The sequence below is a fragment of the Ciconia boyciana genome, chromosome 1 (assembly GCF_034638445.1).
Source record: "Ciconia boyciana chromosome 1, ASM3463844v1, whole genome shotgun sequence".
Classification (NCBI taxonomy): domain Eukaryota; kingdom Metazoa; phylum Chordata; class Aves; order Ciconiiformes; family Ciconiidae; genus Ciconia; species Ciconia boyciana.
Window position 1 is genome coordinate 82872534 of NC_132934.1, and position 17780 is coordinate 82890313.

The window sequence follows — 17780 nt, forward strand, 5'->3', positions numbered from 1 at the left end:
ACAAAACTTGCTAAGATGATGCTAGAGGGTGTCCTGGAGTTGCAGATAGTGTGGTGAGCATGCTTTTTTCACTGCTAAGATGCTTTCTGGAGTCCAGGATTATGTTCCCCTGCAACCCTCAAATTTAATTAGCTCATTTTTAAATAGAGCAAATAGCAAATAGTTATTTGGTAAGCCAGTGACTCTGAACTCAATGTCAGTTTAGAGCCCTGATAAAAAGCAGATGGAGTAGAATAGATGGCAGATTGCTGCTGCTGTTCTCTGACAATAGAAAAAAGCATCAGTGTTCAGTGCTGTGCAACACTCTCTGGGCAGGCGAAGAGTTGTGCACAGGATCTCACTGGGGGCTGGGGTATAGTCTCAGGCATCATGTGAATAGGATAGAAGTGGAGCACATGGTACGCTCTTTATGAAGTTAAGTAAATGGCACTTTTGAGTTCTCTGTCCAGGAAAACTGCTGGGATTAAGAAGTTTGTGATGTTCAATGCATGAAATGCAGATGAAAATACCTGGTGGATGCTGGAAAAAGAGAGTGGAGATTATGTCTTTATTTTGTTTGAGGCATAAAATACTGTATAATTGTGAGACTTTATTTGATACCTGTGGTACTTAGAGATGTGCTGGTGCAGTTTTCTGACTCAGAGGGGCGTATGGTAAAAGCAAGATGTTTTCAAATGCTGCAACCCAGGAAGTCTAGAAATGCAAAAGATTACTTTTAATTTTTTTACTCTTCTGTACTTGCTCAAGGTGCAGGCTCAGGTTAATATGCACTGGACATCGACTGTTAGCAAATGAAGGTGTGGGTTATTACTTCTAGGGTTGAGATGAATGTTTATGTTTAAGCTTCAGCTCTAATGAATTACCTTCATCCACTAGTTTGAATTCCATTTTAAAAAGCAATTAACTTTCCCTGGAACCATGTATTTTTATAAAGGTGTGTTGTTTTTTCCGCTTCTATATGAATACAGGTGTTTTCTCCCTCAAAATTCCTCCCATTGTCTTACTAGAAACAACAAAAAAAATAGAATTCTCATAACACAGTCATTTCTAGCATTAATATTCATGTATTTTTTTGAACTTTGCTACCATATTTTGCTGATAAACACATTTATGTAAATAGATGCTACTGCAGAATAAAATGCCAGCTGTAGACAAAATCTCAGGCTTGTGAAGTATGTTGTAGGTCTGAAGTGAAAAATACAGAATGTAATTTGAAGGCATTCATATCAATATTAAGAAAAATTTCACCACAATTTGAAAACAAGTGTTGCTTCTTTTCACATTTCAGTTTTTAAATGTCTTTCCTTTTAGAGAAGAATATTCCTAAATACTAGTGTGATAAGTAAACTTACAAAAGTCTGTGTACTTGTAAAGTTCCAGGAGCTCCAGTGTGAATAGGTCTTTCTCTGTACCTAACAATCAGATCTCTTTGATTTGGTGAAGGGGCTTGAGATTTGGTTTCAGTTCCAGGATATGGTAATAGTACACTTTAGAGATAATAATGGAAAACAAATTAGGAAAACTACTCAACAGGAAAGATAAAAACCACAAAAGGGGGAATCCCCCCCCCTAGTAATTAACCTTCACATTTAGTACAGGATTTCATATTCCTTTTCAGTAGGTTGGAACTATCGTTCAAACAATTGTTTCATAAAATTCTTGCTAGGAGAACCAGACTTTGGCATTTTGGAATTGGAAACTCCAGTTGACTCTGCAGTGATGGGAAACATGCCCCTGAATTCAAGAAGATGGTTTGTCAGGTTTTGGATAGAAGAATTGGGCCCAGTACTTTTTTTAAAAAAACCAGTAAAATAAGTTCTTTGTCCGCTAGATGACAGTGTGGTTCAATCTTCCAGTAAACTCAGTCTATAATTGCTTGTTCTCATTGGCTTCCCGTCTGGCAGGGAATAAAAATTACGAGATTTGCGTTTCTCAAAGCCACGATGGGAGAAGCCAGTATATAGACAATTTTGTTGTTAGCACGGCCATGCAAAGGTAGGATCAAGCTCGGTGCTTTCATTATGTGAGTGCCCTTTGCCATGTGTTAGACTCCTGGCTTGTGGCTCCACGGCACCTGCCAGTTTGTTATCAAAGAGCAGTTTCCTCCTTGTCACCAATAGGTACCTAACCAGGACGGTTTGGGGGAGGCTTTTTTGTTATTTCTGCATTCTGCAATGTGCTCCCAGTATCAGTTGCCAAAGACGGAAGGATTTGGGGTGGTGACCAGGTTCTCCTTTACATTCTGCCTCTTTCTACCTTAAAGACTCTGGGCACATTGAGGGAAAGCGCTGCAAACTCACGAAGTCTGTGTTTTCCAGACTTGTACCAACAGAGCTGAGCAATAAAGGGACCGGAAAAAGGTACTACTATTTCTTTTACCGGTCAGTCTCCCTTGTTGGTGTTCTGTAATCCTGCCTAGTTTACAAGCACTCACGGAGGTGAGCTACTGTTTGTAGGAATTTCTGTGGGAAGTAACAGATTACTGAACATTTATGGGAATAAATATTTGCACATATAATCACTCTGGAAGAAATTGTGCCATTTTACTGAAAATTTTTTTCTTTTGCGGTACAGTAGCATATAAAAATTATGAATGGTCATGGATAACTTATTAGCAAAAAAAAAGAAATCATCTTCTTGCTTCTCTAAAGTGGTTCATACCATCAGGAAACACAGTCAAAGACATGTAGTTTACATAAACAACTCTCCACTACAATTTGCAAGTATATATAGCAGTGAATACGTGATTAAGTGCAATGTTATCCCTATATATAAAGAGATGTTTACGGATCAGTTAGCTGGTTATCAGTCTTAAACAGAGCAATCCATAGTCTAAAAATCTGTATGCACAAATTGCCTGCCAATTTTGAATTACATATCTGAAAAATAATAAAAAACAACAATCAAGGATTGTTCATGAACATGATGCTGCAGTTGCCTAGATTTGAATTGGGAAATTTGCTGGGGTGAGAAATTGACAATCAATTGATTGTTTCCCCAGTCAGAAAATGCAGATGAAAACTAATTTCTTTCAATGTAAAATAAGTTTTCCAGTTCATCTTGACTTAATATTTTACATTGTTTTGATTTCTTCAAAATAAAAATGTTCAATATGTCATGAAAAGTAATCTTTCTTTTTCTGTCTTTGATCATCTGGAGGGTGGGAAATTCTCCATGCTTGTCACCCTTTTGCAGAGCAGAAAAGATAAATCATAACATATGTGCAGAAGTGTGGGGAAAAATATGCTTTTGCAGATTAGTTTACTGCACTCCAGGTTTCTCCCATTGGAAAATATTAATAAATGTACAAATGGAGTGTTAACCACCTTTCTGGGGAAAAAGAGGAGCAGAAAAATCAGAAAGCACAAAATCCAGACACTTCAAAACTAGAAAATTAATTTCTTCCAATTTCCAACAACTGAAGCAAAATTAAGGTTTAAAATTGAAATGAAATGTTTTATTGTATTCTGGCTGCTGAAATAAAACTATTTCTAAAACTATGATATGTTAGTAGAAAAAGGAAGAAAAAACCCTAAACATTTTAATCAGAAAAGTTTGAAAGAGTTTTTTCTTCCAAACTGTTTTCAACAGAGACTTAATAGAATGCTATTTTGATTTTCCTGCTAGCTCTGATGTATATTCTTCAGTGTAGGCTCATCCTATATAACATGACAGAGTCTTCATGAGGAGGAGGGTACCAGCTTTCTGGTATGTGCATCTGCCCAAGGATAATGCTTCATAAAACAAACATAGGATGCATACAGCTAACAAGAAAGAAAAGTCAGGTGTAAACTTAGCACATGTTGAGTAGTCTGTCCTAACATGTTTTTGACTTGTCTTAGTCTGCACAGAAATGGTGACAGGCTGTTTTAGTTAAAACATATCAGCTATTGGGTTCTAATCTGACCCACTTCCTTTACTTAATCCCTTACTCCTTTCTACCTTTGGCTGACTTTGTGCTGAAGCCCTCAGGTGTACCAGGAGGAACAGAGTAAAAATCTGAGCTTCCCTTGACAGTGAGATGCTCATCAAAATTGTGTTGACCGAGAGAGATTAAAATTCAGCCTCATCAAGGCAGAGTTTAGGGGAGAAGAATCTTAAAGGTTCTGAAATCTTTAATATTGTCCTTCCTTTTGCAAGGTTTGCCAAGGCTTAACAATTAATAAGACAGAGCAAGGAAATGATGGACATTTCTGTCAGATCCCCAGGTAGGGGGTAGCTTCATCAGCTAGTCAACCACTTAATCCCATGGACGCACTCTCAGGAGCATCATCATACAGGTGTCAGATGGTGTTAACAGCAGCTGTTCTCATTACAAACCTGTGTCTTGTCTTGTGTTTGCCTCCACAACACTCATGCCTCCCACCACCTCAGGCACTCAGGACTATTAGGTCTCCTGTATTAAATTCTATCTATTGATGGATTGAGAGACTTCCCCAGGAAGTCCAGCTGTTTGTGAATAATGCCACTGGCCTAGTAGTACCACATGGTACTGTGCTCAACAGAGTTGTAACACAGCACAGCATCAGGCTGCCAGATATACCAGCTTTTGGATGTGGTGTCAATATGACCAGTAGATTGTGTGTTACTATTAACAAAATCATCATCCATTGAGTTTTGCAGCAAAAATAATTGTCTTCTGGTCAAGGTCTACTTTGGGTATTTATCTCCAGCTTTCTAAATCCCACCCACCCACTCTGCAGCGTTCAGGCAAGGTAGTCTTCCCTCTTTGTCAGTGGATTAACAGTTGCTGCACTGTAGCTTCCTGGTGGCCGTACGCTTGTGATGGAAATACTAATACCAGTCTATTAAGTTTTTAGAGTTGGGGAGAGGCTGTGACTAGATTCGTGTCAATGTGTGAGGGAGCAAGTAGAAGAGGTCCTAATCATCCTTTTACTAATCACAAATCTAATCCCAAGTTTTGTATCCAGAGGCTAGCCCTCAAGTCTGTTGTGACCTGTGTTGCTGAACACTGTGGAAAAATTCAGAAATACAGCCATAAGTGTGAAGTCATATATTGCTTTTTTCCTGAATGCCACCAGGAAGGTTGGAAGGAGTTAAACAGCCTTGGAAACATATGGTCCTCTCTGGACTGTTTTCTCCCAGTCCTTTGTGGAGATTAAGTCCGAGGCAGAGCCCCAGCTCTATCATCTAGAAAAGCATTTCTTTGTTTCCATCTTGCTTCTATCGGCGTGAGTTTATTTGGCATAATATAGCTCTCCATAAGCCACGGAGCATGTGGAGCTGCATATGAATGAAGGGTCTCTGGGCTGTGAAATCCTTTTTATTAGTAGTTCCCTGTGGCAGTTCTAGGTCCCCATAGGAAAAGGTAGAGCAATTTTACTTTATTAACCTGGCATTCAGACTACATTGATCTCATTGGCCTGTATTTAATGGTAAAAAAGAAACTATTTTAATGATTTTACAGAAAGAGTTTAAAGTGGGAAGGTGATATTTTGTGACTTTTGAATGAGAGGGAGGGGAAGTGCTCTCCATTTCGGTATTCCATGAAGCATGAGCCAAACCTAGCCCGGGCTTTGCAGAACCACGTCCAAGTGAAAAACAGCATAGCCAGCCTTGGTTTTGTTTGATACTCTAAAATTGGCTGTCTTCAAAATGGAAAGGGAGTAATCACTGAAAAAACAGAGAAAAGGAATGGAGAAAACTGCGTAGTCTAATGGCATTACTTGTTTTTTGTGGGTTTTTTTGTTGTTGTTTTAAGTGGGACAAATGGTTTGTTGTTATACAAAGAGAAACTAAGATCAGTAGGGTAAAACTGAAAAAGAGAAAATTGTAGACAGAACTTAATGACCTATTTCCTAGCCACAGTGCCTGTGAGAGTGTAATAATGTCTCAAATGGACTGATATTTATTCTGCCTTCTGGGGAATAAGTAGGCATTTGAAAGAAATTGAGTGACTACTGGAATTTTCAAAGGCGAGTAGACGGGAGAGTGGAGTTTTTTTGGGGGCCATGTTGTCTGTGACAACCAAATCTTCATTTGCACTTGAGTTCTTCTGGCACTGCGGGTCCTTGCTTCCTCCTCAGTGGTCGTATTTCAGTTGTTAGCCCAGCTGAGCCCTGCAGCTGGCTGCTTTTATAGTAGGCCATCCTTCAGTTTGTTGTGTGTGAGAAGCATGTGCTGTTCACCTGCTCTCCGTATTCAGGTTATCTGTCCTGGTTTTGGTCAAATTGAAATTTCTCATAATGAATTTCTTCTATAATCTAATTTATTCTCCCAGCAGCTTTAAGCTGGTGTTCAGCCCTGAAACAAGACTGTGATTTATATATCCATAGCTCTATTTATGTTAATGGGAAAAAAATTATTAGCAGTACCGAACCTTTCTTACTTCAGATAGTCTTGAACCATTTCCTCTATCCTTTCCTTTATTCTTTACCCACATGTTCTTGTGCATACTGGCACATACCAACAGACCTGCATGCTGACAAACTGTGTGTTTTGCTTAGGTGCGACATGAAAACAAGTGTGTTGCTCCTGAGAGATGCCCATGTTTTCACAATGGAAGAGAATATGCCAAGGGAGAGACAGTGACTAATGACTGCAACACCTGGTGAGCCACTGGAACTGCTTTTTGTTTTCCTCTAGGGCACCTAATATGTTTCTGAAAAAAAAATATTGTTTGCTTAACAGATCTATTTATATAAAGTCAGTTTTATCAGTGCAATAGCGGACGTATTGCACAGACCAGCATCTTCCCTTTGCATGTTGCATCAGACCAGTGCAATATCAAGCAAACTGTACTTAGTACCTTACAAATAGGTAGTCCATGTGTCTGTGCAGGTCCTCTGTAGCCACTAGCTAGTGGATCTTCTCCTTGATCTTGCAACACAAGATAACAACAAAGGAGCTCCTCTAGGGCGGGAGGAATGGAGCCTGCATTTTGTCGCTAAGCTCTGCTGTCATGCTTCCCTTTTTTTGCTGTCTGGGGCCCTTGAAATCAGTCCTTTTCAACCAGAAGCATGCATCAGCAGAAAGGGTGTGATATGCCAGCTATAATATGACAGGAGCTCTTCAGGAAAATGTTAAAGAGGAGTTTGAATCAGGCAGAAAACAGAGCTGGCCTCTTATACCTCAGATGAACACTTAGTCCATTGATATCTTCAGAAGGAGGAAGAAAGAAGGGGCAGGGGGGCGAGTTGGTGATATCTTCTTAGAAGAAAAGAGTAAGTGCTCTGTGTCTTTCGCCCACATCCCTATCTGTCCTGTTTGGTTCTTGAAAAAGAATTTGTAGGTTCAAAAGAAAGTGCTGGGCTGCGCGATCTGCATGGAGGGAAGCCCTCAGCACAGCCCTGGGTAAGGTACAGGGTATTTGCCTGCTGGACAATTCTTGGTTTCTGCCTGTGCAGCACGCTTGCTGCATTGGAGAGGTGCTTTGCTCTCAATGTGTGCTTCTGGAAGGAATGGTGGCCCTTTCCTTCAGAGCTCCAAGAGTCCAAGGTGTAGGACATCCAGCCACCAGCAGTGTGGAAACTGTGTTCTCTTTGAACTTAGGCTTCAGGATCTCTCATAAATTTTGCCTGAACTGTCCCTACCCAGCTCTGTGGCACCCCCAGGAGCAGTGTTTCTGTTATCCTCTATATGACTGGGTGGAGTTGGATTGGAGAATCAGCACTGTTAAAGAGTCATTTGGTTTGGGTTTTTTGTGCATTGATTTCTGAGCAACAGTGATATCAAGTGTTGTATTTTTAAATTAGTGGGACTGCTCCTAAGTAGTGTAAGTTAGATTGGATATAAGGTTTTATGGTTTTATATGGAAATATTGACCTTCCAGTGTTTTGTTTCTTTTTTTTTTTTTTCCTTTGCAGCTACATGTTACATTGTGAATCATGTACTATAATTAGACCTGGGGAAAAATAGGTTTGAAGGGAGGAAGATGGAGGAGAAGTTGATATTTTTATATAGATACATATACTATAACCTGCTTACATTGCATCTAAGTAAAAGTGACACAGATGAAAAACAGACACAATGAAAATTTTATTGAAACAAGAACAGTAAGGTGTAAAACTCCTAGGTGGTGTTGTGAAATTTGCAAGATTCTTCACAGTAACCATACACAGTCTTTTTATTTTCAGTAATTCTTACAATCTTCAATCTTAAAATAGTCATAACCATGTTTCTTTGTTCTTGTAACTGCCCTTTTGTTTCTAGCAATGCCACTGTAAGTGACATTTCCTCTAACACAGAATTTTCTTCAATATCACGGTCAATAAAATGTTAGAAATCATGCCTTTTCCCATTGATAAAAAGTTCTTCCTCTCACTTTAGGTATTTTTCTTGAATGTGAAAGTAAAATTGGAAATAAGGTCCCTTCAAAAATGTCACTGGAGCTTTTTTGAACTATGTGACTTTGAAAAGTTTCATGATAGTTCTCAGCAAATATCAAGTCAAATGTCATTTAGAAAGTGATATAGGAAATTACTATTGCTTTGAGAATTAATAAGAATTGAGACTCTGCACTTTGGAGGTCAGATCTTCCTTTTCTTTTGTTTTTTCTTTTTGTACTGCTGTTGCAGGAGTTCTCATTCTCACTTGTTCTTAGCCAGATGTGAACACCTGCAAACGCAATATATGAGCCAGAGGTGTCAGATTTGGCGTTTACATTCGACTTGACATATGGGAGACCCTAATTCATGAACAACGGAATGTCTCCAAGTCTACACTAGTGGCAAAACTTTTGTTATGCTATGTATTGGGAATTCATTGTAGAGCTCAGTGAAAATTTTGGAATAACATTTATGAAGCAGTACACAGCAGAAATTTGCTAATCTGAATTTTGCTACACCACATACTTTATAATCTGTCTGTGCACATATATACAAAATCTTGGTCTTCCTCTACCTATTAGCAGAGATTTAATAGCAGAGGGTGCAATATGTTTCATGTTACTGAAATTTCATTCTTTGAAGAAAATGTATTGCACAATATTTATTATACTGTGAAGTGTTATCGAGATTAAACAATGCTTATGCTTGGGTTAAGGCATTATTAGAGAACTTGGTTCAGTACCCGGTTTGTCTTTGGTGAGCAATTTGATCTTGGGAAAGTACTTCAGGTTTTTTATCCTTGAGTTTTTACATCTGTAAAGCAGGGATAGAATTCCCTTTTCCCTGCCCTTATAGAGCTTGATTAGAAAATCCCCGGGGCAGTGATGATGTCCATCTGCATTCATATAGCATTTAGTAGATGAATGTTTCTCCAACCTCAAGCAAGCTATTACTTATTAGATTATTAAGTTATTATTATTAGATTAGATTATTAGATATGGTTCAGATGCTATTCTAATTCCCCAAAATTAATAACAAACAAAAGAGTGAGCAGATTTTATGCTTCATTGACCTTGTTTTTTATTTTGTTTGCTTAGTCTCTTTCTAGTTAGCAAATCAATTTATTTCACTGATAAAAAGCCCATGGATGACAAGGAAAAGATCCCCTTTCATATCTGCAGCTTCTGTAGCAAGGCTTGTGGTTCTTCAGGATACCTCTGGAAAAGGGCAAGAGGACTGGGTGGATGCTCTGAAGTCTCTTCTTATCTTTATTTCTCAATTTCCCTCTTTCCCTCATTTTAACATGAGGATAATGTTATTTACCTCCTTGAGCCTTATTTATCAGGGTACCATGTAAGATTTACACTATTAGGTATCACAGCAATGAAAGGATACAAATGTTCTTGGAAACTCTCAGAAACTTAATAATGATTGGTGTTGAATGGGGCTGGTTTGGTGTCATCATGAAGACTAGGAGCCCTACTACTTTTTCTTCTGTCTGTTACACTGGTATAATTACACTGAAACCAATTGAGTTACACCAAGATAAGAGAATTGGCTTTCTTTCCATTTTGAATATCTATTCAGAAGACGGTCACCGTGTAGGGTTTTGTTTGTTTTGTTTTGTTTTTTTAAAACAAACCAAAACCCAAAACAACAACAACAAAAAAACAAAGGGCAAAAAGAGTGCAAAAGGAGGAGTGAAACAAAAAAAAGAACACTGTCTCTTTCGTCATGGCATTGCTGGCTTTGTACAATAATGATAGTGCAGTACAGCTGCTACAGCAACATGGGTATAATGATACCAAGACCTTAACCCTGTATCTGCTTGCTCTTCAGAATTCCCATCTCCCTGAATAAACAAGGCAGCATCTTGTTTTGCTCTGCATGTCAGGATGTCCCCTTTTTGTTTTTCTTGCATATTCTGTGCTTGTGAGGAGGTCTAGGAGGTGTCCTCAACAACATCACTTGCAAACTATACAGGCAGGGAACCACTGGTATATCTCCTTTCACGATCAGGTGTCTTGTCACATCTTGTCACATCTCCTGTCACATAACTTGAGATTTGTCCGGACGGAGATCAGTGACAAGTGGTGTCCCTCAGGGGTCCGTATTGGGACCAGTGCTGTTCAATATTTTCATCACTGACATTGACAGTGAGATCAAGAGCACCCTCAGCAAGTTTGCAGATGACACCAAGCTGAGTGGTGCAGTTGTCACACCAGAAGGACGGGATGTCATCCAGAGAGACCTGGACAAGCTGGAGAAGTGGGCCTGTGTGAACCTCATGAGGTTCAACACGGCCAAGTGCAGGGTCCTACACCTGGGTCGGGGCAATCCTCGGTTTCAATACAGGCTGGGGGATGATGTGATCGAGAGCAGCCCTGCAGAAAAGGACTTGGGGGTACTGATGGATGAAAAGCTGGACATGAGCCAACAACATGTGCTCGCAGCCCAGAAGGCAAACCATATCCTGGGCTGCATCAAAAGAAGCGTGGCCAGCGGTCGAGGGAGGTGATTCTGCCCTTCTACTCTGCTCTGGTGAGACCCCACCTGCAGTACTGCGTCCAGCTCTGGAGCCCTCAGCGCAAGAAGGACATGGAGCTGTTGGAGCGGGTCCAGAGGAGGGCCATGAAAATGATCCGAGGGCTGGAACACCTCTCCTACGAGGACAGGCTGAGAGATTTGGGGTTGTTCAGCCTGGAGAAGAGAAGGCTGCAGAGAGACTTTACAGCAGCCTTCCAGTACTTAAAGGGGGCCTATAGGAAAGACAGGGACAGACTTTTTAGCAAGGCCTGTTTTGACAGGACAAGGAGCACTGGTTCTAAACTAAGGGAGGGCAGATTTAGACTGGATTTAAGAAAGAAATTTTTTACCATGGGGGTGGTGAGGCAGTGGAACAGGTTGCCCAGGGAGGTAGTGGAGGCCCCATCCCTGGAAACATTCAAGGTCAGGTTGGATGGGGCTCTGAGCAACCTGATCTAGTTACAGATGTCCCTGCCCTTGCAGGGGGGTTGGACAAGATGACCTGTAAAGGTCCCTTCCAATCCAAAGCATTCTATGATTCTATGCTTTAGCTTGGAGTCCTATTTGTATGGTGACAAACTTGAATTCTCCTGAATTCTCCTTGAATTCTGGTTCGGTCACCACAGGAGACCTCAGGGGACAGTATCACACCATAGGATATTCCTCAGAGGGTGTATGTATATGTGTACCTCTGTACAGAAAAATAAATATTCCTATCCATATGTGTATTCTTGTCAGACTGTGAGGTAATGTCTCCAATTGCAAGGTCAGATATGCTATCACGAAGAATGAACTTCATTTAAGAACAGACACACCTCTTTGGAGAAGGGTGGTATTGTATGTAAATATATAATCTGAGTAAAAGCCACTGGGCAGACTGCATTACAGTCCTGGTTACTTGGTCCCAAAAGTTGATCACTAGAGTAAACGCATATCCCTTGGCATCAGTTGGATATTAAATTTACTACTATTTTGGCTTTCGATGAGGAAAAATGGACAGTACTGCAAATAAAAACAGGGTTGCTGATGATATACTTTATATTTAACCTGTAATGGTCCTTAGAGGGTAATAAAACTGTTTTTCTAAAACGATACTCTGAGCAGAGCAGCATATCTAAAATAAAATACTAATAGTCTTATGAAATATTCCAGCAGGCTCTGTCCAGTCCTCTTTTTGTAATAGGGAGGTTCCAAAAGCACATACTCCTGCATGCAGCTTGTGAGAAAAAGGGAAACGTATTCCTTATTCACTTAACCTGCTAATGCACTATTTGGATTTATGCACCCAATGTTAACAAATGCTAATTTATTTTAATGAGAAAGATTGTCATCTGGTGCACGGTAGTGTAACATAGTTATGGAAGTCTATCCAGAGAAGGATTCCAGCAGCCCAGGCATGGAGCCCTCTAAGAGGACCTTCTCAAGGCCAAACACAGACAGGATCTGCTGGGAATATACTTGAGGACAGACAGCAGCACAGACAACTGCAGAGATTCCTCGCAGAGATTCCTCACAGAGCTGCAGCCGATGTCCGGGTTAAGACACATGGGGGAACAATGCTCCTGTTTGTTTGATCTGCAGTAGGTTACTTCCTGACCCAGGCCCAGGAAAAAGAGCAGAACAGGGCAACGTAGTAGCTTATCACCACTTGTGTGTCTTTTGAAGAGTCTGCAGATCATGAGCTCCTGGAGGGAGAAACTTCTGCTCTTTCGCTTTGCCTAAAGCACCTTGCATTCTCTTGCTTGTTATATACATTGGAAATACTTATAACTGTCACTGACTTGTTTTCTCTGTTACAGTGTGTGCCATGGTCGAAAGTGGGAATGCACCAAAAATACATGTGATGGCACCTGCACTGTTATTGGTACAGCTCATTATTTGACATTTGATGGATTGAAATACAAGTTTCCAGGAAACTGTCAATATGTATTAGTTCAGGTAAGAATATGTCAAATGCTGAAGCTGTCTGATAATATATAAAGTGTTTTACACCAGGAGAGAAGTCCAATGTTTGGATAAATCACAGTAAAGTATTCTTAATTACTAAGCCAGATGTATGGTAGAGGAGAGCAGAGCTTACTGATGACTTCAAAGATGCCTTGAGAAATATGAAGATTGCACTGTGTTCTATAGAAGTGAGTTAGGTTGTCATGTGTCTATCTGGCAGTCATAAATCATATGATAGCAGCATGGTATGGAGAGGAGGTGTCTGAATCTCATCTCTAACAAGGAATTGTAGATACCCATACATCAATCTTTCCTCATTCCCCACTAGCCACTTTATTCTGTAGTGATGGCTTACTTTCTTGACCGAGACCAGAAGTGTTTCGTGAACCTTCTCTAAATATGTCCAGAGCACAGACTCTGCTTGTTCACTTTGGGATAGTCACTGTCCTGTTCCATGCACCAATCTATTGGGGTACATTGACAATACCCAATGTGGATAAAGACGTAGCACAGTAACGTCAGCCTGTGATTTGTGGGAGCAGCCAGGAATTTAGAGTGTTAAAAAAGATTAAAACTCATCTACAGATGCAAATCATTGTGTATTTAAAAATGCATGTGCAAAAGAAGAAGGATTTCTCTGAAAATTTTGTCTAACACTAGATGGATCCACTGCTAATGGATAACAACAGTCTTCTGCAGTTAGAAAGTGTCATGTTTCTTGGGTGGGCTACTTTTTTCTGTACAGACCCTTTTCATGAGGCCCTGCAGTTCTCCTTGGGCAGGAAAGTGAGACCAACCTGTCTCTGGCTAGGTCTTTGAAATATGCTCCCACCTTGATGCCAGCTGGATTACCTTAGAAAAATGATTGCTGTGACACTAGTGAGAGCTCTGTGTAAAGGTCTTATGGGCAGTAATAGCGTACAGTACTACAAAACTACTTAAAATGAGAATGAGATCTGTTTTCCTCAGATGACAAACACAGAGAACTATAGACAGGGTCTTTTTCTTAAAAGGTGTATACTGAAAAAACCCAAAAACCCTAAAAGGCCTGATAGTCATGAGTCATCATATAAATGTAGTACTAACTCTCTGTGCATCTCAGAAATATTTGACTTTACATTAAACAACATACATTAAACGATATAATTGCTGCCCAAGAAATAGGTTGACATTATTGTAGTTATTATTCATGTACAGGTGGGAAAACATGGGCATCAAACATTTTGCTCCAAACTGTGCAGCAAGTTTCTTTCTAACCCTTCTTTCTAACCTAACCTTCTAGGTTTATATTTTTATTTTATCATTAAAGCTGCAGAATCTTGTTTTCACTGTTAAATCAATTAATATATGTGTATTAAGATGTACACTGTGACCACTGTACATCTTTAAAATATCACAGGTACTGAAATAGCATGGATCCCCCCTGCAAAATATGCACGTGTGTGTGTCATTGGCAGAGTGGGCCTCATTCTTTAAGGGGTGGACCACCAACACCAAGCACAAAATAAATTAATACAGGAACAGTTGGCATGCCAACATATATCTTACTGGCTACAGAGTACACAGGATATTATTTGAGGCTTTGTTTTTCTCCATAGATCTGTATGTGTTTTTCAAATGTTCTGCATTAATGACTCATTAATTTATTTTCATCTAATAGGATTTCTGCAAGGATGACTCTGGGACATTCCGGATACTAATTTCAAATGAAGGCTGTGGCTTCACTGGAGAAAAGTGCACCAAAAGGGTTATCATTCTGTATGAAAGTGGGGAAATAGAGTTGTTTAATGGAAACGTACGTATGCTTCTATTCTCTTTCTTCCCCTTTTTTGGGGAAAAGAATTTCAGGTGGTTAGGTAAGACGAGGCATGAATGACCTCATGCTCAGTGGTTCTTGAAAATCAGATCATAAAATGAACAGATTAGCAGGATTATAATTATCCATTTTGCTCCCAGAGGTATAATGCCATTTTGGTATTTCTGCTTGATGCCAGTAAATTTCTCTCAGGTAAGAATGCTGTTCAATGCAAGCTCATATGAGGAATGTCCTTTCTAAACATGGGAGGTCTAGGTCTATTTCAAGCAAGGTTAAGTGCAAGGAAGAGCTAAGAAGTGACTGTCCCATGACTAGTAAAGCTTCAGACCTAATTTAGCCTTCTCAAGAACTGAGCACACAGAAAAAAAAGTCATGGCTGAAGCAAGTTGATACTGCAGAAGCAAGTATCAGCTATCCTTTCCCTTGTTAAATTGTCAGGTGGAAAATGCAGCTGGATTTTTTTCCTCCTTTCTTACCAACAAACACTAAAGAATTGACCAAGAATCACTTCCACCTCCCATGTCCCTTCACGGCAGGAAACGAGCTTTCCAAAGGGCAGAGTTCAGCTCTTTGCTTTGGGCACTGTAACAATTAGGACCGTCTGTGTGTTCAAACATTACAGAGATACAGTGGATTATAGTGTTTCAGTTGCTCAGTTTTCAGAAGTATTGTGCTCTGAACTGGCATCTGGACCAGAGCTTTGCAAAAATGTTCCCAGTGAAATGTGAAACCACTCTACATTTGCCTTGTTTTGGGTTAACAGACAAAGCTGTAACAGGTTTTGCATAGCCTGCAAATTGCCTGCAAATTGCTGTGTGCCACTGATGCATGACAGGAACATGTAAAACGTACCATTATTAACAGTGTCTGTGCAGTGCATCTTGACAGCATATGACCCATGTAGGCTTTTTGGTGCTGGAGGAATGAACATAGGACATACTAGTTGCCCAACCAATTCTTTATTTCTGCTGCTAAAGAATCCCCTACCTGGGTGAGGGTGAATGGTAGTGCAGGGATCAGTCCATAGAGCCAGGCTTTGTCTGAAAGCTTCTTTAGGTGACAGATTTTCAGAAGAGCTGTGATTCCGTTTGGACACCTAAAGAAGGGCCAGAAAAGACAAGAGGTGATTAGGCATCCAGCAACTCCAGCACCAGAGGGTGTTTGGTTCCTGAGAGAGTATGTCCTTGCAAAAGCTAGGTCTGTATCACAAGACTGTCCACATGACCTTGACTGAATTTTTAGCTGTCTTTCTAGAGGGTTTAAGGCTCAGTGTAGTATCTAGAGCAGGTTTTCTTAGAAATAGCAGCAACCAAAGGAGAGATTAAGGAAAAACAACTGATATGAAGACTCTTAGGCAAATTCTCATCCAGTGACACTCTTTTTCCACAAGAATCCTTAGAACCATGCAGGAGAATCAACTCTCTTTTTTTCTATTAAAATGTTTCCAAGCAGCATTGTTTTAAGATGATACTGTTTTGAGAGCAGCTTCTATTTTTAAGTAAATGGGGGCTTAATTGAAGTATCTGCATGCTACAGTTCTGGCTCATTTTTGCTTTTCTGAAACAAACAAATCTGCCAGTTTGTAAGGTCAAAAGTTTATGACTTCATGGTTGGGCAAAAAGCCTCCATAAACATAGAAATTCTGTAATTTAGGTCAACCTCCCAGTTCAATTTTGTCCTCCTCTGGTTTTTGCCTTAGTTTGGAAAGACAGAGACTACTGTAGATATTTAGGAGATAAGTGACCAAGTGTGACTAGACCGTATAGTAATACATTGGGCATAGAAAAAGATGAAAAAGCTTCCAGTTCCTAAAATAGGCTATCTTTTAAGGTATTCTTCCCCTAAAGACATTGTAGGCCCTCTTTAGGAGATCCTTGGAGGATATCTTCTTTGGGGATAAAGTTTCTGGTAATACCTCAGAGATGAAGATAATTGAATTGCAGGACAGAGCTTTTACTGAATTGAGCAAGAAGGAATACTGGGATAAGGAAGCATTTTGCCCTCAAACTAGGGAGTGGATGAATGGTTTGTGGGCTCCTCTTTCTCCCTTGCTTTAATCACTATTTGTACTGATTGAAAGTTTTCATCTGCCTCTTCCACAATTAAGCAGTTTTCAGTTAATGCATCAGTGGTGCTTAAAGTAACATGCCAGACCTTTTTCTCCAAATGTGGTTAATAATCCTATTAGTGTTCCTATTGAAAGGGGATTACAGTGTGAAAGAAAGCATTTTAAATTAATCTCTTAAATTCTTAGTAGCTGGAGGCAGTGAATTTGCAGCCAGATGGAAAGAGGAAGAGGCACCCAGGGGAAGTGAAAGTGATGGAAAAATGAAGAGACACCAAAAGGAATCCCTCAGGATTTTTCCTGTTGGTGTAGCTGGTTGGGAAGAAAGTCCTGCCTGACTTCAGAATCAGGCTCTGGTCCTTCAGAGGCCAGTGAGGCATGTGGTTCTCTTAGTTCACATTACACTTAAACCTAGCCAGCCCTTTTGTCACTACCTGCCTCAGGAGCACAGAATTGTTAGTTTCCTAAAAAGATGAAATAAAAATAAAATGTGATTATTCAGTGAACCATTGACCGAATACTGAACTGATCGTTAATTGGGTATACCCTGTCCTCTTCATCAGCCCTCCTTCTGTTTAGCAGTCATTGCTTTGTGTGTCACCATTTGTGGTGAGTGTATGTTATACCTCAGGAGCACAAGGGACATTGCCTCATTCAAAATTAGACATGTTACGAGACTGAAATACTGTACTTGTATCCCAATTTGCTCTTCAGAAGTGTTGTTTCTAAGATAATAATTTATCCACAGCAACTTTTCAGTGTAGAGACAAGCCTGTAATCAGTCCCTTACCCATACCTTGCTTACAGTTTTGCTCTGGAGCATCTGTGTAGTGTATGGGAACTATCTGTTCTCTGGAGCACGGCATATTTGAAAATAGCTGTTAACCTGTGAGCACGTGTCCCACTGGGAAAGTGACCTACATGAAATAGTAATTAGAGACATGGTGAATAGCACAATGTGCTTTTCTTTTTCAGGTAAACATCAAGGTACCTCCTAAAGATGACAATGATTTAGAAGTCATGAGGTCTGGCCGTTATTACATCATTTTACTGGGCAAAAGCATCAGTGTGACCTGGGATCTGGCCATGGGAGTCTCAGTTATCTTAAAAGGCAATTTCAAAGTAAGTGTTTTTTCCT

General features: G+C 40.0%; 1 protein-coding gene across 1 annotated transcript in view; it reads left to right on the forward strand.

The window, feature by feature from the left end:
* VWF (von Willebrand factor) overlaps positions 1-17780 on the forward strand; it is a 148056-nt gene that overhangs the window by 51603 nt on the left and 78673 nt on the right. The window contains exons 19-22 of the mRNA XM_072844938.1: positions 6468-6571; positions 12614-12752; positions 14422-14556; positions 17618-17764. Coding sequence (XP_072701039.1) covers positions 6468-6571; positions 12614-12752; positions 14422-14556; positions 17618-17764 — 525 coding nt within the window. The remainder of the gene's footprint in view (positions 1-6467; positions 6572-12613; positions 12753-14421; positions 14557-17617; positions 17765-17780) is intronic.